The 24,069-nt window shown below is 37.6% G+C and overlaps 1 protein-coding gene across 4 annotated transcripts in view; it reads left to right on the forward strand.

The window, feature by feature from the left end:
* Nucleotides 1–24,069, forward strand: part of LOC145688318 (tetratricopeptide repeat protein 39B-like) — a 93,799-nt gene that overhangs the window by 28,502 nt on the left and 41,228 nt on the right. For all 4 annotated transcript variants that reach the window (XM_081762359.1, XM_081762358.1, XM_081762360.1 and 1 more), the window contains 5 exons: nucleotides 4,471–4,603; nucleotides 12,923–13,055; nucleotides 13,587–13,686; nucleotides 17,264–17,329; nucleotides 21,774–21,941. In XM_081762359.1, the coding sequence (XP_081618485.1) occupies nucleotides 4,471–4,603; nucleotides 12,923–13,055; nucleotides 13,587–13,686; nucleotides 17,264–17,329; nucleotides 21,774–21,941 (600 nt within the window). The remainder of the gene's footprint in view (nucleotides 1–4,470; nucleotides 4,604–12,922; nucleotides 13,056–13,586; nucleotides 13,687–17,263; nucleotides 17,330–21,773; nucleotides 21,942–24,069) is intronic.

The following is a 24,069-nucleotide window of genomic DNA, read 5'->3' on the forward strand; positions in this document are numbered from 1 at the left end:
CCATGCATCATAGAAGAACCAGAAAGACAAAATCTCTGTTTGAATTCAACTTTTTGAAAGTCATGCAGGTTTATCTTTTCTTTCCTTTTTCTTTTTTATTTCTTCAAAAATCAGAGGATGAACATTATGTAAGTTCAATTACTTGGAGCGAAGCTCCTCTTTACTCGACTAAGATGTCCCGATCGGACATACAATTGAGGAATAATCAACGAAAAACGGGATGCCATAGACTTAATCTTGGAAAAGCATTTGGCGCGTGAATTCTCATTATAAACTATGGAAAATAGAATTTTCAGTATTAGAAATAGGGCGAAGCCCTCTTAGTTTTGTTCTGCGAACACAGTTTTTCAAAGTCATTATGCTTTTTGCTGATATGCCAAATTCAACTGTTTGCATGTGGTGTTTGGAAACGATGCACTAAACATTCTATAAATAATCAATAAGATCGATCGCTTTGCTCCAAATTTGCAATTAATGCATACCTATTTGGTTGATTTGCATGAGTTCCCGCCGGGAATCGAACGCGAGTCACCGTCCCGAAGACGAGTGGGCTGACCATATATCCACGATTGAGCTTTTCGTTTAATTGATTTAGAGCTTAACGTCCCTTTCAGTACCGTAGTGAGCTTTACGTTTACGTTCGAAATGTAGTCTAGCATAAATAAAATAAAGAGTTTGTTTGTGTGTCTGTGCGCGGTCTGGGGACCAGACGAGTGAACCGAGAGTTACCAAATTTGGTCACGTGTACCTTGGTCCAGGCCCCAGACCAAGACGAAGCCTTTTTCGAACCAAGGGGTCTCAGGAGGGGCGTTTACCGGGACATGTAAAAGAAGTAGATCAATGGTGAAATTCTGATCGCATTAACTTCCAACTTCACCCCATTCGGCTGCGGGCCGGGGGTCACCGGAAGATCAATGGTGACAATTCCATTAACGATGACTTTCAAAGTCAGCTACCATTGCATGCGGGCTTCGGGTCACCTGCGGCGGGGGGGGGGGGGGGGGTTCACCGAGATATGTAAAAATAATCGAAAATGACCGATATTATTGTCTAATCCACAGTTTTCGCGGTCGTTGAGATGCATGGTGATACTCCCACAGGTGCTGACTTCCAATACAGCCCCCATCCGCTGGGGGCCAGAGACGTTTTTTAATTCGAACCAGGGGGTCTCATGGAGCGTTTACCGTGATATACAGATGATCAGAAAATGGAAACACCTGAACGAAATTGCAACTTTCCAGATTAATATGGTGTCGGAACACCTTTCGCCTTCAGAACAACCTTGATGCGACGTGGGATGGAGGCATAGAGGTCGTGAATGGTAGCAAGTGAAATTTTACATCATTCCTCGTGCAGGGCATCGGCCAGTTCTGTGTGAGAGGATGGAGGTGGAAATCGTCGCCGGAGTCGTGTTTGCAAGACGGACCACAGATGTTCAATTATGTTGAGATCTGGGCGGGCCAGGGGAGGTGTTGAACTTCATCCCGATGTTCCTCAAACCACGCTGCAACAACGCCAGCTGTGTGAATGGGTGCATTATCATCCTGGAAGATGGCGTCATTGTCCGGGAACAACATCCGGACCATAGGATGCAAGTGGTCTCCTAAAATTGCGACATAATCGTTGGCAGTGATTCGTCCGCTAAGTGTGACCACAGGACCCAATGAAAACCATGATATGGCGGCCCACAGTATCACCGAGCCGCCGCCATGTTTCACAGTTGAGCGGAGACACTGCAGATCATAAGCTTCTTTGGGCGTTCTCCACACATAAACACGACCCGTGGTTGGGAATAGGGTGAAGGATGACTCATCCGACCATATCACACGTTTCCAGTCCTCAACGGTCCAAGTTGCATGGTCGCGGCACCATTTGCGGCGTGCGAAAGCGTTATGGTCCCTGATGAGCGGTTTGGCCCGTGCAACACGACCCCGTATGTTTATGTCATGTAATTCGCGGCGGACTGTGATTGTCGAAACAGGGTAGGGGAGGTGCTGATTGAGTTCCTCCGTCACTTGCTCCGCAGTGGCACGACGGTTCTGCGTGACAATGCGTTTTAATACCCGGCGTGACCTGTCACTCATGATTTTCTTCCGCCCACTGTTCCGCTTCCTCGATGTGGTTTTCCCGTGTGTTGTGTAGGCCGTCATCACCTTCGACACTGTCCCACGCGACACACCTAACACAGTAGCCATGCCGTCACACTCACTCCTCATAACCGCGCACCAACAATTTGCCCTCTTTGAAAATCTGAGAGGTCTCCCATTTTACACTACCTCCGTCTGGTGCAGCCACTGGACACTGCTGTTCCACTGCGCCTGACGTAGTATGGAGACCGACCTAACACACCACCACCAGCGGTCCGGCGCTGCGGGCGCCACAACAACACTGCCAACCCATACATCTGACGTGTTGCCAACTACAGGTGTTTCCATTTCTTTGATCACCATCTGTATAGAAGTAGTAGAAAATGACCGATATTTTTTCTTTCGTTGTTCAGTTTGTTTGCATAGATATTTTATCTGACCCATGCGAAGAATGGGTATTTCAGCTAGTTCTTTGTATAAAGGAGATATGATTGGTAATTGCAAGGATATATGTATAATTAATTGCGAAATATCGTTCATATGTAATATATAAAAAAAAGTGTAATAAAACCTAGAATATTATTGGTGATGTGTTTCAGAATGAACGAGCTGCTGGTTCGTTTGATACACAGATTTGAAACAATAATACTTACATTTCCGTGATAGTTCAAGTAATACATATTTTGATGAGCTTCAGTATTATCAACAAGAGGGGGGGGGGGAAGACAGCTTTAAAAGAATCATACTAGACATCCAATTAATTGAACAAATTACTTGATGAAAGATTTCATTTTATCTTGCTACTACCACTACTACCACAAATCTATATTATTGTAGCAAAATTAATTAATTGTTAGCATGATGATATCTGTTATGCAGAACACACAATTCATGTTTACGCAATAGCAATTGAGTGAGCAAAATATCTAAATGTTTGATTTCATTTGTAAACTAAGGTAAAAGGTAAGGAGTTCCTTCCATTTTGGGGAAGCCAGGGTAGTCAGCACCACATTCCGGTTCCTCTTTGTCCACAGGTTTACCCAGATACCCATTTACGAAAGCCTAGACTAGACGAATTAGGAATTATCACAAAAGAAAATCTAACTAATCGCCCCTCCGTTCTTCTTCCTTTACTTAAAAGCTATATTTTCTTACTTCTTCATCTTTTAGAAGACTGAAACCGTAGCAATTTAGTAGAGTAGAATGAAGTTTCTTACGAATGTTAAAATACAGATTTTTTTTTTTTTAAATTCTTTCAGAGTAAACGTAACTTTTTCCTGATTACGTTAGAACTCATTAACAAAACATTTTTAAATAATACCCTGCTTCAATCGTGCCCATGTCAATAAACTTAACTATTTAAGTTCGACAGCGTTAACAAAAAATTTAATCTCATTTCTTGAATTGTATGTTGCATGTATATAATCTTTCATTGCATATGAGAAGAACTTTAGAAAGTTTTGCTTTCTATGACCTTGTCTTTGCATCAACTGTGAAACGCAATTTTGCAGCATGTAGTCTTAATAACTGTATTATAGTTAGTGTTTCTTCTGTGCCATTATTGGTTATTGTGGAAAATCCCTTTTTTACGAAGTTATTAAATAGGTAACAAAATATACAGTTGCATACTAGTATGCTCTCCCTCATATTGTGTTGAATTTCTTTGGTTTTTAACTTAAAATTTAGCTAAAGAGTATTAATATACAATTCCGTCTTCACGTAGTTCTGTGTTATAAGTCATAGTTTCATTTATTTCATATAGTTTTATCTGCACCACTTACGGTATATTCCAAAGATTAAATTTATAGGCAATGTCTGTTTGTACTGGGGATGTAGCGTAGACTTTTAAAAATTCGTTGCTTTTGTACTTATATGAACCAAAGATCTCTTAATTCAATGCATTAATGCTCTGTAAAGTTCAGCAAACCAGAATATTGTATTACGTCATGACTTTTTGTTTTCTCTGATCCAATAAATTAAAGACGAATTTTTCTATTTAAAAAGGAAAGAAGTTTTGAATATACATAAATCTGTAAAACATTGGATTGTTGGTATTGTTCTGTAGGAAAAAATGCATTCTTCCATTTTAAGTGTCGTCCTAAATGACTTTGACGTTGTTGTATTCTTCGTAACTTGAGTTGAATAATAATAGTAATAAAATTATTGTTCTTGCTTTACTTTTATAATTTAAACTTTTGTGTATATATATATATATATATATATATATATATATATATATATATATATATATATATATATATATATATATCATATGTGTGTGTGTGTGTGTGTGTGCGTGCGTGTGCGTATGTACTATTTTATCTAACTTTGTTCTTCATTTTGTCATATGTTCATTGACATTTATCATTACTCATGTTTCTAGCAACATATCGAGGTAGCAGCGGAAGCACTGAAGAAGTGCATGTCCATATGCCATCGTCACAGAAGAAAGGTTACCATTACTGAGTCAATAGGAAAGATGGTTAAAAAAGTAAATTACGATTCATACACACCAGGTACGTATTATTTTGAATAACTATATCAATAAAATATTTTGTTCATATAGAAGGTAACCAAAAACTTTTTGTCGTCCCATTAATCATGCTTTCACAGAGAGGAAACGAATGATGCACAGTAGTCATAGCTCATCCAGTGTCGAAGGGAAATGGGGGTATCGAACCAGCTTGTTCGCGTTTGTTTTCTGTATGACTTTAAAGTGGGCCTATCAGCTTCCGCATTAAGTCGCCCCATATGCCAGGCATTTTGGGAGAATGCCATGAACGAACGCATCGCTAGACATTGGTTCCAGAAATTCCATTTGGGAGATGTGAACCTTTTGGATGAACCTCCCAGTGGATGACCACATGTGTTGGATGACAGTCCTGAAAGCAACCATCGAGGAGGACAGGGTCTAACGTGTGATGAACTTGCATGCAGGTTCCATGTTTCCGCTGAAACAGAGACAGTACCTGCATGGGATAAGAAAGACATACAAGTTAAGCAAGTGGGTATCCCACACATTGTCGGCAGCCAACAAGAAACAACGAGTGATAGCCTGTTTGTCCTTGCTCACTTGGCACCTAAACACACCTATCTTTGGTCTCTTGCTCACTGTGGCGAAGAGTGGGTCCTCTGACACTCCCAAGCGTAGCAGATATTCGTTGTCGCCACATGACCCTGTTCCTCACACCACAAGACCACCTCTGCACCAACGAAGTGTTTTGCTGGTGGGACACCCTTCCGCAAATTAGCTAGGAGACGCTGTGACATGCATTACACTCACCGGACCTTACGTCAATAATTACCACCTGTTTCATTCTCTTGACAACTACCTCCGTGGAGGATCCTTCGCAAGTGAGGGAGATCTAGGAACGCACTCACGGACTTCTTTGCTTCCACGAGTGTCGAGCTTTATCACCAAGGTATTGTGCAGCTGCAGAAACATTGACAAAAGGTGTTGGATGCTGATGGAGATTACTTCGAAACTGAAGGTAGTATCGTCCACTGTATTGTTCTTTGTTTATCACTGTTGTAGAACATCAAGAACTTTTTGGTTACCTTGTATCATATATTATGTTGGACATAGTTTATTACCCTTTTCATACTCTTAAGACCGTAGTTCGAGAATAGAGATGTAAGAAAGAGGCTCTCTACTTAAAGTAATCTTTTGTCTTCTTCTAGTGCAGTGGATCCCAACTGGTGTGTCGCACAGTCCCATAGTGTGTGTTGCCAAATTTTAGAATTTAAAAATCTCGAAGCATTCTATAACTAGTTAAAATTAGTTTTGAGACTGATTGTACCATTTAGTGCTTCCAGCGGCGGCAGCAATGGTCAGTAGTTCATAATCACTACTTTCTTAGAATTTATTCCCACATTACTATAATTTATATTATTACTAGCAGGTGTGCCTGGCTTCGCAAGGGAAGAATGCACTATATTTGATAATACAAGGAATGAGTAGAATAAGTAACGACGAGCAAGGCCTTCGGTGTTTCCCCTGTCAATTCCCCGGCTACCTGATATACACTTTTTGACTAAATTTCGGCTTAAATGTAATTTGGAATGTCACCAATCACCTCAGGAACTTCGAAAACGGGTTCGACACTAATCTGTGAGTTTGGACCATTATTCATCTTAATAATTCCGAAAATTATGGATTGGGCACTAATGTCGGTCGTTTTCGGCTATTTTTACATGTCATGCTCTTTTCACTCCCTAGAAGTGCTAGGAGCGTCTTACCGCACAGTACTTTTTCCAGATTGTAAGTCGCATGTGGATATCAACTTGTTTTTTTTTTAGAAATGAGTTTACATACCGAGTTTCATCTTTCTAACATGAGGGCTCGTGAAATACTCCATATTTGGCATAATTTTTTACCATCTAAAAATGGGCCAAGGTACGTCTGGTCAAAAATACAAATTTGTCGAATGTTTCGAAGTTTACTTGAAGCGTACCACGAGTCCCTTCTAGATGCCCTGTCACACGGTGACAAACTTGTTCTTTTCGATGACTCTAACTTGGGCCTAGAATGGATCGACAGCAAATATGGGATAGCAGCAGACACAAATAACACTTTCTTTGTGGACTACTTTCTTCATGGACACGATTTGAGACAGTATAATATGCATAACACGCGTAAAAATAACAACTTAGATTATGTCATCTCAACTTTTCCGCCAGAAAGTGTCATCCAATCTAGAGAGTTGCTTCAGACCACTAGTCTCTATAAGTGGTCTTCCGTGTTCTCTGTCGCACTCTCTCTCCCAAAAGTCAGCGACCCAACTCAAAAAGGGGGGCCGCGGTGGCTCAGTGGTAGAGCGTTCACCTCTGGTGCTTGGGGTCCCGGGTTCAATCCCAGCCCCCGCCAACTGAACTTTGTGGTGGACAAACACCGTGTGCGTGGGTTTTTCTCGGGGTTCTCCCGTTTCCTCCCACTTTCTTCATTCCATTCATTACTCATCATCACCGTCTCCTTTAGCCTAACCGGCATAACCGTGAGACGTAAAACTCAAAGATTTCATTTCCAACTCAAAAAGAAAGTTCCTATCTAACTGGAGGAAGGTTCCCTGGAGTGAAATTTGTAAGGCACTATAGGTGTTACCGTGGACACTTTTATTAGAAAGTACAGTAGACGAGGCAGTGGAATCCTTAGCCAATGTTGTTCATATAACAGTAAAATACCGTCCAAAAATAGAAAATATACAATTTTCGCCATGGCACGACGAAGACTCGACACATATTGCGGAATAATAAAAGGGCGTGGAAACTGTGGCGTGCATTTCCAAATGAACATACATACATCACAGAAAAAAAAAAGTACTGAGATGCACATACGAAGACCATATTTCAAAAATTTCAGACACCAGCTTCAACAGCATTAAACAATTCTGGTCTCGTATCAGGTCTAGGTCTAAAACTTCTACCATACCTCTTGTGATGTACAATGGTGATTCAAGTGCAGAAGAGAGCTCTCTCGTGGCTAAGCGGTTAGCGTACGCTCCTTTGGCATGAGAGACCCAGGTTCGATTCCCAGCGGGAGATCGTGTGGTTCGAATCCTACCTTAAGCTGTAGCCTCATATAGCCTCACTCCTGAGAGGGACGCTAAATTCAAAAATCAAATTAAATCAATTTAATTGCAGAAGATGAGGAAAGAAGAGAAATGTTTAATAAATTCTTTTGTAACAAATTCTCAAATGCAAATATACCATCCATGCACCCCTTCCCCCTGTTTAGTATGTTTGCCTATCACGTTATCTCCTATATCTACTACTGTTACTGAGATTGAGTGAGTCTTATTGTCTCTACCACCTGAGAGAGCCTCAGGCCCTGACAAAGCTCGATCCTTCAGTGTTTCAAAGTATCTATTATTTATTTTCCGCTTTCGCTTCTCATATTTAACTGATGTTTCATTGAAAGCTATTTTCCCTTTTCCCTCTCTTGGAAATAATAGATCTATAAACCCCTCTAATTAAATGTTCTATTTTCTGGGAACTGCAGATGTTCAAATTAGAGGAATTATACTATTTGTGTGTATATACAGTAACTGAAATGTATGTTCTTCGCACGGTAATATATATTTATGGGAAATATTTGAACCCCTTTCCCCCCTTAGGATATATATTCTAATAAAAGTGTAATTTTAAAAACCCATAAGATACTCTATTTTTGGCGTATATGTTGAATTTCCCTACATCCTTTGATAATCAGTGTGATTATCAGTGTGACATGATAGAAACCTTGAGCCAGGAACTAACTGTGTTCCGAGATTCATTTCAAACGAATAATCCGTTTTTCGTGATGCGATCAGAAGAAGTAGACAACATCTATTCCAATGTGGCGAAGAAATATAGAAATTGAACCTTTCACCCTCAAAACTGGAATTTTGGAAAATGTGGAGTCACGTATCCGCTTATATATAATTAGAAGCTTTATTTACAAATTTTCATCTTTCTGACTTAAGGAGTTCGTGAGATACTCTATTTTCCTCTTTAATTTTAAATCTCATACCCCTTTAGGATATGCCCTTTAATCAAAGTGGTGATTGAAACCTAGCTCGAGGTAGGCACTAAATATGTTCCAAAGTTCGTAGCCATTTTTCCGTGATGTCACAAAAGACGTCAATACAAAGGGAAGAATATATAAAATGACTCATTCTTCGTGAAACGAGAATATTTAGAAACGCTGAGATCTGTGTCCATTCGGTTTTGTGACGAGTTTATATGCTGAGTTTCATGTCCCTAACTTCAAGGATTTATGTGGTATTCTATTCTGGACAAGACAATTGAATCCCCATTACTTTTCTTAGTATACGTTAAAAAAAAAAAAAATCATTGTTCATGTAACAAAAGTTGTTTTCTGCCCAAATTCTCACGTTTCGTGGTATATTACTACGACCAGAATTTCCAGTAAATCAATTTCACTCTTCTATATGTATATATCCCCTCCCTCTCCTTTCCTCTTCCAGGAGTGGAATTTTTGAAAACGTAGAAATATGTGTTTCTCTTATTTAAAATTAAGAGTTTATAGAAGGAATTTCATACCACCAACTCAAGCGAATCCTTACATTAAGCATTTTCTGAGTAAATAATGGGAAATCTTGTATTATGGAAATTGACCCCCTTTAAAAGCATAAGTTTCGCAGACGCTGAAATATGTATTTAGTTATTTTTATTTAAGAGTTTGTATACCGATTTTCACATCTCAAATTTAAGCGAACCCTCACCATGGATACTTTCTCAATGGGAAGGGAAGTTTGGATATTATAGTAATGACCATCTTTTCCATCTAAGGAGCGTAATTTTCCAATATGCTGAACTCTAACTTAAACGAGGGCCGCGGTGGCTCAGTGGTAGAGCGCTCACCTCTGGTGCTTGGGGTCCCGGGTTCGACCCCAGCTCCCGCCAAGTGAACTTTGTGGTGGACAAACATCGTGTGCGTGGGTTTCCTCGGGGTTCTCCCGTTTCCTCCCACTTTCTTCATTCCACCATTTCATTCATTACTCATCATCACCGTCTCCTTTAGCCTAATCGGCATAATCGTGGAACGTAAAACTCAAATATTTCATTTTAGTTTTTCTAACTTAAACGAATCTCCACGAATCTTAAGCAAATCTCCTCGTGAGTAAATAAAGGAAAATCTCAATATTATAAAAATAACGTTTCTTTTCCTCTAAGTAGCAAAATTTTCACACGTATTCTCTATTTTTAGGTAAGTGTATAAACCGAACTTCACACTTCCAACTTAAACGAGTCTCCACATTCGGCACCTTGTAAATAAATAAAGGGACATTTCAATATTATGGAAATTTCTTCTCCTTTCCCACTTAGGGGCGGAATTTTCAAAAACTCTGAAACCCGTATTCCCTTATTTTTATTATGAGTTTATATACCGAATTTCACATCTTCAACCTAACTGAATCTTCTCATTGAACATTTTCTCAATAAAGAAAGAGAAATTTGGATATTGTAGAAATGACTCAACTTTTCCCTTTTAGAAGCAAAAATTTCAAAAGCGTTGAAACACGTATTCCCTTACCTTTATTTAATAGTTTATATTCTGAATTTTACATTTCAACTTAAGCGAATCCCTATATTCGACACTTTCTGATTTAAGAAAGGGGAATTTGAGTATTTTATAAATGTCCCCCTTCCCCCCTTTGGAACGGAACTTTCAAAAACGCTGAAAAGCATGTCCTCTTATTTCTAGTGAAGAGTTCATGTGCCAAGTTTCATCTCTAACTCCAGGGATTCGTGAGATACGCCATTCTTGAGAAAAATTTTCAGCCCCTCTTTATCCACCCCCTTTAGGATAGGTATTTCCAAAAATCCTTCCTTATCCCTTGCTTTCGTGAAAAAAGGAATATTCTTATCAAGTTTAACGTTAATACCTATGGTAGTATGGCCTGGGCGGTGATGAGTTACCTACTTCTACTCTTATATAACAGTATAGATATTCTATCCCCTTCACCTTAGGATATACATTTCAATGAAAATATAATGACAAAAATCTATAAGATATTTTACTTTTGGCATAAAGTTTGAGACACACAGTTTTTACATATCGCCCCTTCCGCTCTAGAATGCTAGAGATGTCTTACCCCACAGTATCTGTTTTCAGATTGTAAATCATGTGTGTACCAGGTTTGGTTGAAATTACTCCAGGTGTTTCAGAGTTATGCTGAACATATCACATGTATATATATATAATATGCAGAGTGTCTCAAAAGTTCTCTGATATAGGGTAACTCTTGTTATTATCAGAGTTACAACAAAATGTAAGAGGGGAACAGTCTCCAAATATGTTTTCAATATGAAGTGAAATATTTTTCTTTTAAATCGGACGAGCCGTTTGGGCTGTACACTCTTTATGCGCCCAATGTTAAATGAAACTGCAACGTTGTCATTTAGCTGAACTCATAACGTAAGTGAATGAAGTTGCTGTTTGAAATGGGGGCTGGCCATCGACATGTTAGCGTAAAAGACAGTAACATCATTCACTTATGTTGTGGGTACAGGTAAGTGGCAACGTTGCATCTTCATTTAACATTGGGCGCATAAAAAGTGTGCAGCTCAAACTGCTCGTCCGATTTAAAAAATTCCTTCACTTTAGATTAAAAACATCGTATTTGGAGACGGTTTCTCCTCTTACTTTTTGTTGTAACTCTGGTAACAACAGAGTTACCCTATGTCAGGGGACTTTGAGACACCCTGTATATATATATATATATATATATATATATATATATATATATATATATATATATATATATATATATATATATATATAATATGGTAGAAAATACGTCCATATCCCCATTAAAGCGAAAATTTTCAGAAATGCTCGGACTTACGTTCCCTTATTTTTAACATGAAGAGTTTATTTACTGGGTTTTATTTTTCTAACGAGACGAACTCGTAAGATACTCGCATATATTATGACTCCTCTCTTCCCTTAAGATATGCACTTTAATCAAATTAATAAGTTAAGAACCTAAGTGAAATCATGTTCCAGTCATGTACCAGATATCATTAAAATTGGTACAGGGGTCTAGAGGAAGTTATTCACGGAACATTGTTGTTTTAATTTTTATATAGTATATGGACCGGAGAGATCAAGATTACGTGTAATGAACACTGATCATAGAATTGCAAAGTAATTGTCGGGGAACAGCGTTACGAGTAGATGCGGGGTTTACAAATGACTAGGGCAGTAGTGATAGAGGCATTGAAGACGAAACTTCTTCTAAATTGAAAGTATTGCACACTGCTGATAGGTTTGTTATATAACGTCAGTTTCGGAACATATTATAAATTCTTGCTAACATCCGTTCCCGAGTCTGAATTCATAAGTAAAAACGTGACTGTATAAGTAGAGAAACACCAGAAAAGTTTGGTCATTATTTAATGTTGAGTTTGTGAGAATTGTTCCAGTATTTATTGTCCATTTGTACCCATTTAGGAGGTATAAATTATATATATTGATCATGGAAGGTTTTAACTTTGAGGAAGGTATGATTCGTGAAGACAGGCGTGTATCGATTGAGCGCATTGCATCTGAAGTGAAAGTCTACGTTGATTACTCTACTGCATGGTGCGCAAACAGTTGAATTTCCTAAAAGTTTGTGCATGGTGAGGTATCTGAACATTAGACTGAAGAACATAGGACCATTCGAATAGCCGTATTCTTTGAACATCTCTGTCAGTATCCGAAGGAAGGAGAAGGCATGTGTAACAGGATGATTACAGGGTTTGAAATATGGATGTAACTTTACTATCCTGAAACGAAGAATGTATCTGTAGTGGAAATATCAGTTTTCACGGCCATCGACTGCTGTGTCTTACTGTGAAGCTTTGCTGCACTTTCGGTTACCATTCGTCGAAAACGTCCGACATTGCTTGTGGAATTGGGTGGAAACTTTTTCAGTAGCCACCGTGTAACTCAAACTTAACCCCAACTGATTTTCAGGTGTTTGATCTCTTAAAATCTTACCTTAGTGCTGAACATTTCGCAGATGATGCAGAAGTGGAACGGGACGTCCGCAGGTGGCTGTAACAATAACATGCAGACTTCTATCCTGCAGGTACTGGGACGCTCATACATCAATGCGACAAGTGTCTCAACGTAGATAGAGGCTGTGTGGACATATATAACTAGTTTCCACGTAAATACATCTAGCTTTTCCTTTCATAGCCATTTATAACTTTCTGACTTTCCCTAGTATTATATTTTGAATCACACGTGCAATAATCCTGCGTATTTAAAAATAATTGTACTGGTCCTTTTTTATTCTTTTTCTCAGTAGGTTAATTATTATTTATTTGTTTTCTATTTTTAGAGGAAATACACGCTGAATTATGCTACGCAGAATCATTGTTGCTCAAATCGATGCTTACGTTCATGGAAGATGAGACCTTGGTTAGTTTCATCAAAGCAGGTCTTAAAATCCGGTCTTGCTATAGTTCCTATAAGTGAGTATTTCTGTTGTATTCACATAGTTGAATAAATAGTCACAATCTAAACCAAGAAATGCATTTAAAAGAGTGTTTAAAAAATATTAAGCTATAAACTGTTCAGTTTGTTCAGCCTTTCTCGTTCACATCCTGACATCAATGAATTAACATAGGATCCTCTTAAGTGTGTATATGTGAAATTGGTCAAAACTTGTTGCAAAAAGTCAGTTGTTTTTGATAACTAAGTATCTTTTAAATCGGTTATTCAACTCATTCTTGCTGGGAGCATAATTATATCGATTTTAGCATAATCTTCCTCCTCTTTATATTCATGTCAAAGTGCAATGTACGTTTAGAATTAGAACAGCATTGTACAGCGGGGGACACTTCTAAATGGTACAGCCATATGGAGATTTACGGCTAAGGTGTACCATTTAGAAGTGTCCCCCGCTGTACAAACATTTGGTAGGCATAGTAATTATAGTAAAGTACGATTTTGAAGAATACTTTCTTTTTGTCACAGCATTAATTACCTGCCTTTTCTTACAGAGAGTGCAATTACATCCTTAATAACAGGAACTGGAATGAAGAAAGTCACAAGATTCATTTTGAAAGTGGTGTTAGGATGGGTATTGGAGCTTTTAATCTAGTGGGTATAATTCTTATATCACATAATCTGTTTTTGATGTAATATATTGTTAGTTATGTCTTTGGAGGACGACACAATGACTTTGTATTAGAGCGCTTACCTCTCGTGCGAGGGTTATCTGGCTCGAACCTCGGCCACGCGAGTTTGTGGTGGACAGCATTGTGTCCCTGGGTTTTCCCCATTTCTTCCTACATTCTTCTTTCAACAATTCTTTCATAATCATTCAGTTTTATTAATCATCATTCTCCTTTAGAGTAAAGGGCTTACTTTGGAGTGTAAAACTAGAAATTTCGTTACATTTTTCATTCACTAAACTTTGGATTTCACATTTAAATTAGGAATTGAATATATATATTAAAGAACCAAAATATACTCACATGATCAGAATGTAAGTGCTAACAATTCTTCGAAATTCCTATAGAACTAAATAATGTACTATGCTAATGCAGTGGCGAATGCAGAATTCCATAAAAGAGAAATTACATCGGCAGTTGCACTAAAACCTGCAACACCCTCCCGACTTTTGAGACCTTCTAGTGATTTTCCTCTTTTAAGGTATCCTTTAAATTCTGACATGAGGTATAAATATTACAGAAAAAAATAACAAATTTGGCATTGCATAATCATGTATCCAGTATACACCCTCCATTCCAAAAGAAACCGAACTTTTGAAAACAAATAGTACCACTAGTGCCATCTGTTGTAATATTTTACCGGTAGATGGCGTAGTCCCTCATTGACAACTGGTATAAATGTCATGACATTTGGATGCACGGCAACAAAGTTATTGCGTTTCAACTGTCAGTGTGTTGTGTACATCGGTCGGAAAATGAGTTTCAAACAACGAGCTGCAATTGAGTTTTGTGTTAAACTGGGTAAAACTTTTAGTGAAAGGCACCAAATGCTACAAAATGCATATGGTGATGAGTGTCTATCCCGTACGCAAGTTTACGAGTGGTTCAGGCGATTCAAATCGGGTAGAGAGACGCTGGATGATGACGAAAGATCAGGCCGTCCCAGAACCGGATTATCGGAAGAAAACATCGAGAAAGTGCGTGAATTCATCAAACATAACAAAAAATCGTCGGTGAAAGTTATTGAAATGGAATTAGGCATTCCTCAAACAACCGCATACTGCATTTTGACCGAAGTTTTGGGCCTTAAGAAGGTTAATTCGCGGTTTGTACCACACAAACTCACCGAAGACCAAAAAGTTGATCGAATTGCGCATTGCAAAGACATCGTTAAAAGTGCTCGGCAGGATCGGAACTTCTTGAAATCGATTGTAACTGGTGACGAGACGTGGTGTTTTGAATATGAGCCCGAAACAAAGCGGCAAAGTGCTGAATGGAGAGCGCCGGATGAAGGAACACCCAAAAAAAAGTCGCTTGATGAAGTCAAAAGTTAAGGTGATGCTGATTTGTTTTTACGATTCAAAATGAATTATCCACAAAGAATTTGTTCAGCCCGGCCAGACAGTCACTGGAGAGTTTTACTTGGGCGTCATGAAGCGTTTGCTGGCAAGAATTCGTCGTATTCGGCCCGAATATCGCGAAATCGGCAGTTGGACTCTTTTGGACGATAATGCACCATCACATCGTTCGCGACTTGTAACTGAATTTTTGGTCAAAAATCACATTATTCGGTTGCATTATCCGCCCTATTCAACAGATCTCGCTCCGTGCGATTTCTATCTGTTCCCGAAACTGCATTTGGCGATGAAAGGAAAGTGGCACGCATCGATTGATGCCATTGAGAAGGCGACGACCACCGTCCTAAAGACCATTCCAATAAAGGACATGGAGAAGTCGTTTGACAACTTGTTGGAGCGTGCAAATATGTGTATCGATGCAGAAGGGGAATACATTGATTAATAAAAATGATTTGTTCCAAAATGTACATTGCTTTTTTGTTTTTTTAAAACGTTCGGTTTCTTTTGGAATGGAGGGTGTATGTCTAACGATTACACAGAATTATTGAACTTAATGTTAAATACATTGCTCAGCACATAAAATTTTAGAAATGAGAAACAATTGATGTTGCCAACATTTCTCGTCCTACTTCTTCAGTTTGAATTTCTTAATGAAAAAAAAAATGATTAATGAAAGTGAATGATTGTGATATTAATTTTTTTTGTGTTCTCCCATCGGGAATCGAACCCAGGAACACGTACACCATAGATGCTCATCCTAACCACTAAGCCAGTGGTGAAGGCATTGAATTTCTTAATCGATTCTGTAAAAGTCATTCGGTTACATACTTATTAACAGTGGAAGTGGAAGCGGATACAAGAAACTAAGTAATGCTGAAAAATTAACTAGCTTCATTCTACGAATATTTATAATATTTATTAATTGGTAAAATAGGCATATGATAATATTTACATGATGGATTACAATTCAAGCATACATTGATTTCGATCTTTTGTCAGCAATTAAGTAAGTCATTGGGACCATTCCTTTTCAGTACAAAGATGTAGACCTACTTTAAACGTAGAGTTTTGAATATCATGTGCTCCTACCGGGAATTGAACCCTGGTATCCCATGCCGAAGACATGTTTGCTAATCATACATCCACAAGGAAGCTACAAAATTCCATCCTTCCTGTGATAACCACACAGTTTACAGATTAGTTCCACCCAATTTCCATCTCACCCGGTCGCCGCAAGGATAGGAAACGAAAGAGCACGCAGTCACGAAAAATGTGTGATTACATTGTACGTAAGGCCAGTGTTTAAAGAGCTGTTCTGTGGCAACAGTTGACGCTATAAAGGATCAATCCAGAACACGTAAACAGGCGATAACATCAAACATTGTGACTTGTGCTATGTTGCCATATCTCTCATGGACATATATCAGGGTTGCAAGCTCCATATTAAAATAACTAACATTTGTGTTAGGTCTTCCTCATTCGTAAATATGAGTACATGTCCAAAATTCTTGCTTTTTCTAAAAAAAATAAATATTTTTCTTCGTATTAATTGGGAATGCACGTGACATTGTAACTACAATGCAGAGCCGCTCCTGCGATAATCAGTGAAAATATTCAATTCAAAGTTGTTTTGTCCAGAGTGTCTACAGTATTGTCCATGAAAGTGCAGATTGTTGTATGAAATAAAAATTCGCAGAACGCATTACGGCAGTTTGAATTTTACCTTAAACTGTAAGTTGGCTCTCGTATTCTCGGTGCTAAAAGAAGGCGCTAAATTTTAACAAACAAATAAACATTTCCCCCAAACTCTTCTTCATCGCTGAGAAAAATAGGAGAAAACACGTTACCATCCTATCCGCGAACCACTTCCTGGTTTTAACCATCTGTTACTAAAAGATAATTAGCTATTCAGTTGTGTAAACGTAACTACTACTGTACTAATGACATTGTAGGTTTCATAATGTATAATAGTTCCAGATATTTCTTTGGAATGAGTTTTGTTGTTGGTTTAATGTTACTGTTTAAATTTTTATTTTTATAAGTTTCAGTTTAATTTAGCCTTTGCTGGTATTTTATTAGTAAATAATAAATAGATAATCGTAGCTTGTGAAGACGTTCCATTGAAATATTTTATTACTCTTTTAGATGATCTCTCTCCTCCCAGCGCGAGTCATAAAATTACTGGAGTTTATTGGTTTCTCTGGAAGTAAGGTAAGCTCTGGAATTTAAAGGTAATAGATTGGTTTCCCATAATTGTTTCTTAATTATACTATGTTTAGTGAAGCAAATTAAGGTCAGGAAATGTACTCACGCTGTTCTTTCTGGTACTTCTTTCAGATTCTCCTTCGCTTGTATTACTATTTTATTATTTATCAGTTCTTTACAATCGAAGAGAACAAAAATAAAGGATGAGCATGGTGGTTCAGTGGCAGTTGTCACGAGAGATCCCTAGTTCGATCTCAGGTCAAGTAAGCGGGTCGTGCAGATCATAGTATGTGGGGTCCTCAGGGCTCTAGTTTCCTCCCACTCTCTTTATTCCACTAACTGTTCCATTATCATTAATTTGTTATTAACATCCATCTTCTTTAATATAGCATGGTTATCTCCTGTAGTTTAAACTGAAGATTTTTTTCTCTAAAAATGAGAACGATAATGTTAGAAATGGTCAGCGATAACATTGGTTGAAGTGTTACGTTACTGGAGATGATAAATATCAGGTTGTGTAATGAGTATTTAGAGTTTGGATGTTAAAATTGAGAATATATTTATGGCCTTTGAATATAACATTATGAAACTACGTATGCATCATTTTGTTCGATGACATTCTTTCATTATGGGGGAACGCCATAATCCTGTCGTTATAAAACATCTGTGGTTTCTTGTCAAAAAATTGTGACACGTGGTTTCCACAGGCCTCATTTGAAACTAACCTGACACAATTCAGGAATTTCTGCAAAGATCAAAGGAAATGATAGCCTGATGATGCCAGGCCCATGCTGTACGGTGAATGCATTAAAGCTTCCCAGTCAGGTTTTCTTGGTTTCTGACAGGTCGTTAAAGATGTATGCGATCTGGCGTTGTAAATTTGGTATACATCATTTCTGTTGACCATTTCCGGTAATTTCTTTTGAATTGCTAGATGCACTCACGCTGATTATCGATAGTACAGATTCAAGTCTACCGTACTCCTCGGCGGAAGCAGCTTGTGATGCACAATGCCGTTCAAATATCACCAAATACACAGCATAACGTTCCTGGGCGTTAGTGTCCACTGTGTCACTGACTGTGAAGCTTCTCTTCTCTTCAATCACGACCTTTTTCATATATTGTCATAAATTATCCATTTCTCATCACTTGATCAACTGCTACAGATGGCTCGAGTTCGTTACGTTTCAGTAAAGATTCGCAGATCGAAACTCAGTCAAGCAAATGTTTTCGAGTCAGATCATGTGGCACCCAAACGTCAGCATTCTTTTTGTAGCTAGTTTTTTCCAAATGGTTTAACTGGTGATGGATGTTGAGGTCAGTTTTGATTTCATGACTGCTTACATGCTGGTCTTGCTCGTCTGCTAGGACAACTGGAAATCAAGTATATAAGAGAAACTGAAAAAAAAAAATGAAAGAAAGAATAAAACAGTACGAAGACGAGGTGAGGTTGTATAGGTAAAGGAATGCTATTTACAAGCACGTGAAGGACATTGGGCATGAAATTGCTTGGGTGGGGGGCAAGGGAGATAAAATGTCTCAAGAGGGAAAGTAAGATATTAATAAGAAAATGAGAAGCAGAAAGAATAAGAAAATAAGGCAATTAAATAATGAACTAGAATAGAGATAGATATGGCTGATTGATTCACAGTTGAATAAAATGTAGACCAATTGTGTTTGGAACGCCAGATGGAATAGTAAGAAAAGCCACATATTCTTTTTCAACTTGCTAAAGCCAATATGAGTCGGATCTGATGTCCCTGAATTAGAACTGTTCTCTAATAGTTCTTTCCATCGCTATCTTATGAAATGTTACTAGAAGAACTTAGGAAGTACTTTTGTTTTATTCGTATCTTCTGATAATGATTTAAATTAATTTTCTGATAAATAGTTTGTTGCATATATTGAGTCTTCAACCTATAAGAATAAGGAGTGGCTTATAACGGAGGAATGCTTAACGCTTGCAAGTTAATTGAAATCATAATTACTCAGTACTAGTACCCTTGGATACTAGTACCCTTAATCCTTAGTTTATTTATGTAACTCAACCTCCAAATTTTTAGTTTTCTGTGTTCCTTCTTGATCCCAGGAAAAAGTCAAAACAAAACCGCCAAACCACCCCCGCTGTATTGGCTTATTATCTCTGTATAGCTACATCAGGTAAATTTATTCCGGCAGAACGCTCAGACAAGATGAAGTATAAAATAATATATATTTGCTGTTAGACAATTTTTTACTAGCTATACTATTGATAAGCTACTCAATTTTTACTCAAAATGTATATTTCTCGAATTTAATTTTCTAAAAGTCAACATTGTTTTTTCCCAGTGTCGATACTTAGCCATAAGTGTCTTCTTGTATGAGATATTCTATATGTCGAATATATATAGTGTACAAATTTTATGGCTGTATGTTGAACATTAGACCAAGAGTAGATTTATCCCCATTTTCCACCCTCTTATATCTCGAATCTATCTTATCCGTAGTCTAGAATCTGAGGAAAACATTTTTAGTAAATTTTAGTTACCTACGCGCAACTGTTTCTGAGAATTGGTGAACTGCGAAAAATAGTCCAAGCTCACCTTTCCTTCGTAGGTTCACTTTCTCTAAAACTCCATCCTGTTCTCATCCTTGGAATCAATGAGCAAATTTGTGGTCGCCATGGTTCAGTGGTAGAGCGTTCAGCGCTGGTATGTGGGGTCCCTGGTTGGATCCCAGCTCGTGCCAAGTGGACTTTGTGGCGGACAAACATCGTGTGGGGGAGTTTTCTCGGGATTCTCCCGTTTCCTTCCACTTTATTTATTTTACCATTGCATTCATTTCTCATCACTGTCTCATTTAGGCTAGCCAGCATAACTGTGAAACGTAAAACTGAAAAAATTCATTTCAATGAGCAGATTTGTGCAAAATTTCAAGTTCTATACCCAAATATCTGATGGAATCCCGTCTTTCCTATAGGACTGGCATTTCATAATACTCTACATTACCGTTGGCCTGAGGTTCAAGGAGTACATTTATTCAAAATTTCAAGTTCTTGTGCCCAGAGTTCAGAAGATCTGGTAAAAATCAAAGGCACTTTTTTGACCTGTAAACCTTCTTTACTTTCTCAGTCGAGAGTACATGGAAAATACTTATATACAAAATATCTAGGTTCTACGCCAATAATTTCTAAGATGTGGATAACAGCAAAAAAATTGAAGCTTCTCTTTGCCCCATACTATTCTTTTTTAAGCCTTCGGAGAACTGCTATACAAAATAATATCAAGATTCTGTATTAATAGTGTTGGAGATTTGAACCAAAAAAAAAAAAAAAAAAACTCAATTTCTGTTATCCCCTCTTACGGGTCGCATTTCACAAAATCCCTTCTTATCTACAGCCTAAAACCCAAGTGAAGCATTTATACAAAATTTCAAGATTCTGCGCCTAATAGTTTTGGAGATCTGTTGGTGATTGGGTCAGTGGATGTACTCTTTTATATATAAAGTATGTATAGAAACTTAAAGACCTGTTATGAAAGCTTTGGCTTATACTACCCTAAATATAAAAGAGAAACTTCTCAGTCTTTCATTTTGTGCGTTACGCTAATAGGTGTCGCTACCTGCCTGCCTGAGCCAATAGCTGTCGGTAACGTGGAATTTACCGATTTAAAACTATTGTGGCAAAGTATTTGCGACTTAAAAATTGTATTGTTTCAATTTATTTCAAAACACAAAAGCTGTACCATGTTTAAATTCGATCATTAATATGTATGTATTTCTACGGTAATATATTGTCACGATTCACTTGCAATTTAAACAGTATTATTTGAACTTAATTGTTTGCAAGTGGACAGTAATGACACTGAATATGAAATCTCCCTCGTAGCTACGGTTAACATACACGTCTTTGGCGCGGGAGACTCGCATTCGATTCCCGGCGGGAACTCATGTAGTTGGGATTCCACGTTAAGCTGTAGATCTACATCTCATATAGCCTTGATGCTGAAAGGGACGCTAAACTAAATCAATCCAAGCATCTTTGGAGCGGGAGACCCGGGTTCGATTCTTTATTTGAGCTTATATGGTTAGGATCACGTTAAGCTGTAGATCCATGTCTGATACAGTCTCACTGCTGAAAGGAACGCTAAACTCTAATCCAACCGATGATACTGAACATGTACGTGCTTTGCTTAAAATTAAATGTAAACAATTAGAGCTCTTAATTAAGCACGATTTTAACTTATAGTGTACAACAGGTGAAAGGTTCCGGCGCAACAACTAGTTTACTAAATTTTCATTTGTTTTCAAATGTGTATATTTTAGATAGTGATAAGTCACACAATTTTTTTTTTTTTTTTTTTTTTTTTTTTTTTTTTTTTTTTTTTGTAGTTTTCTGTACTTAACGTTTATGATGTAGTATATGTATGTATATTGCTCCCTACAATTAACGGTTTTGTGGTTCATGTTACAGGAAGTTGGCCTAAGAGAACTCGAAACTGGATTCCAGTTAAAAAATAGTCTCCGTCAAGTTCTCTGTGTAATGGTGTTACTAGGGTACCATTTGATTGTTGTATATGTATTGAGTCACTCAGATGGAGATTTGGTATTCTGCGAAGAAATACTCAGGTCTCAACTTCAGGTAAGATTTTGTGTAACATTAATCTTATTGAAACATATCATCGCATGAGAACCAGAGGAACGTAACTCCAAAAAAGCTGTTTTCGTTTTCTTTATGTTTGGTCATAATTTTGAATGCCCTACTTCGTGTAAATGAAACGTAACGCTATCTGTTCTCCTTGTCGATCCTCTGTTGTAATGTAGCTCAATTACCATCTTATTAAAAACACGTCTTTCTAAGAAAATAATATTTTTGTCCTCTCGCCTGTAAACATACGAAAATGGAGTTACGTTCCTCTGGTTCTCATGCGACGATATATACCAGATTAAAAGTGAAGAGTGTATGGCACTGACCCCAAGAATGAATGATGTATGACTATTCGGAGAGCAAAGTGGGTAACTCGATAAGCCGGAGACCCAGGTTCGATTTGTGGCTGAGTCTATGATTTTTTTTTTATTTAAATAATTATTCATAAGCCAAGCATGGCTGACGGAGTACCATGCTCATTCGCAATCGATCGTTTTCAGGCTAGAACCTGAACCCCACAAGCAAAATCCGTCATATGAAAGGAATAAAATTTCTGGGCTTCAAAAACAAGAAATAAAATATAGTACTTTTTATAAGGAAATACAATTAAATCAGCTTTAAAAACCAAGGTTCATTTATGCAGTTGTCTGATAATTCAATAAGGTTTTCCACAGCGCGATATAGGCATAGTATTAAACTCGCCTTCCTTTCCCTCCCCTCCCCAAGAAAAAAATATATAAAATTAAAAAAAAAATGAACTAAAATATTACACTGTTTAAGAACTATTACACGAATGAAAGATCAGAAGTCTACAATATAAGATGCAGTTGCCTGGAGGGTTAAATAGAAATAAATAAGAGATATTTAAAAGTGTGTGTCAAATAACATGGCAAAGATGCAAAAAGACATTTAGTTTCAAGTCTTGCGAAACATCGGAAAGAAAAACACACTATCATTTGGAAGCAAAAATGGATCCTAAAAAACTGGTTTTCTAAACTTTGTTTATTCTTTTAAAACAAGCATAAGTTAATATAGATGAGGGTGACTTAAATATCTAGGCAATGAGTGGAAGGTTGACTAAAAACATTCAATGCTAGCACAATAAAAATGCTAATATGAGTTGGCAACATTCTCTTTCCAAACACAACCTCATCATTTCACATCTATCCTCACCGCCACTTGACAAGCAATTGCAGCAATAAATTGGACAAGATGTGGTTACACTGGTCTTCCCCGGTGAATCCACTCCTTTGTATTTCTTTCAAGTCCTTTTTTTACTAATTTCACTCTTATTTTTATCCTTTATGATTCAGGCTGCAGGGGTGAACAGAAAGCTTGAAAATGCAAGAGTTTCAGAAATCAGAATTTGAGGTATGTGAAATGAGAAAGGAACGTGGGATATTACAATCCTGATTGTATTGGATTGACACACTAGAGGGTTTTTGTTTCTACGACATAAGATTTCGTGTCCTTACCTTAGAATTAGTATAATTTTACAATTCTAATAAAATTCCGTGGTGTTACAACCTAATTAAAAAGAAAAAGAAAACAACTACAAGCAGATTTCGACGTTTCGTTATATACAAGTGATGACAGGACAGAGGAAATGGTAATCACGAAAGGAAATCGAATTCAAAATTTCAACGAATTTACATGCTTTTCGATTTTCTCATGCCAATTTTCTCATAGTGCTTGCTTCCGAAAAAGTTTTTTGAAAGTGTTTGTCTTTTCGTTCCGATGCATCTACACTCGTCTAAAGCCCACACCATTTAACATACCCGAACCAAATGTTAAACTTACGGTTTTTACAAGATTCTTCATGGAGGGAAGGGGAGTTTGAATTGTCTCCCTACTGCAAAAATATAAGGGAAGTTTACTGGAGGATAAAAATCAAAATTTGCAATTTGCTCGAAAACGGCACTAAGAACGGTATCCATGTAATAAATCCATATTCCATTGACAAACCTATGTGGTACAAATTACTTCTCTGGGGAAAAATCGAAAACTGATCGTTTATTCTTCTTGGTGTTTTCTTTTGGACAATTTTCTCAAACGACTCAGGCATGTTTGTTCATATTTCATAAATAGATATTTCTTTAATAAGTTGACAGTATGGCATAAA

This window comes from Thermobia domestica, chromosome 6 (genome assembly GCF_964235325.1).
Source record: "Thermobia domestica chromosome 6, izTheDome1.hap1.1, whole genome shotgun sequence".
Taxonomy (NCBI): Eukaryota; Metazoa; Arthropoda; class Insecta; order Zygentoma; family Lepismatidae; genus Thermobia; species Thermobia domestica.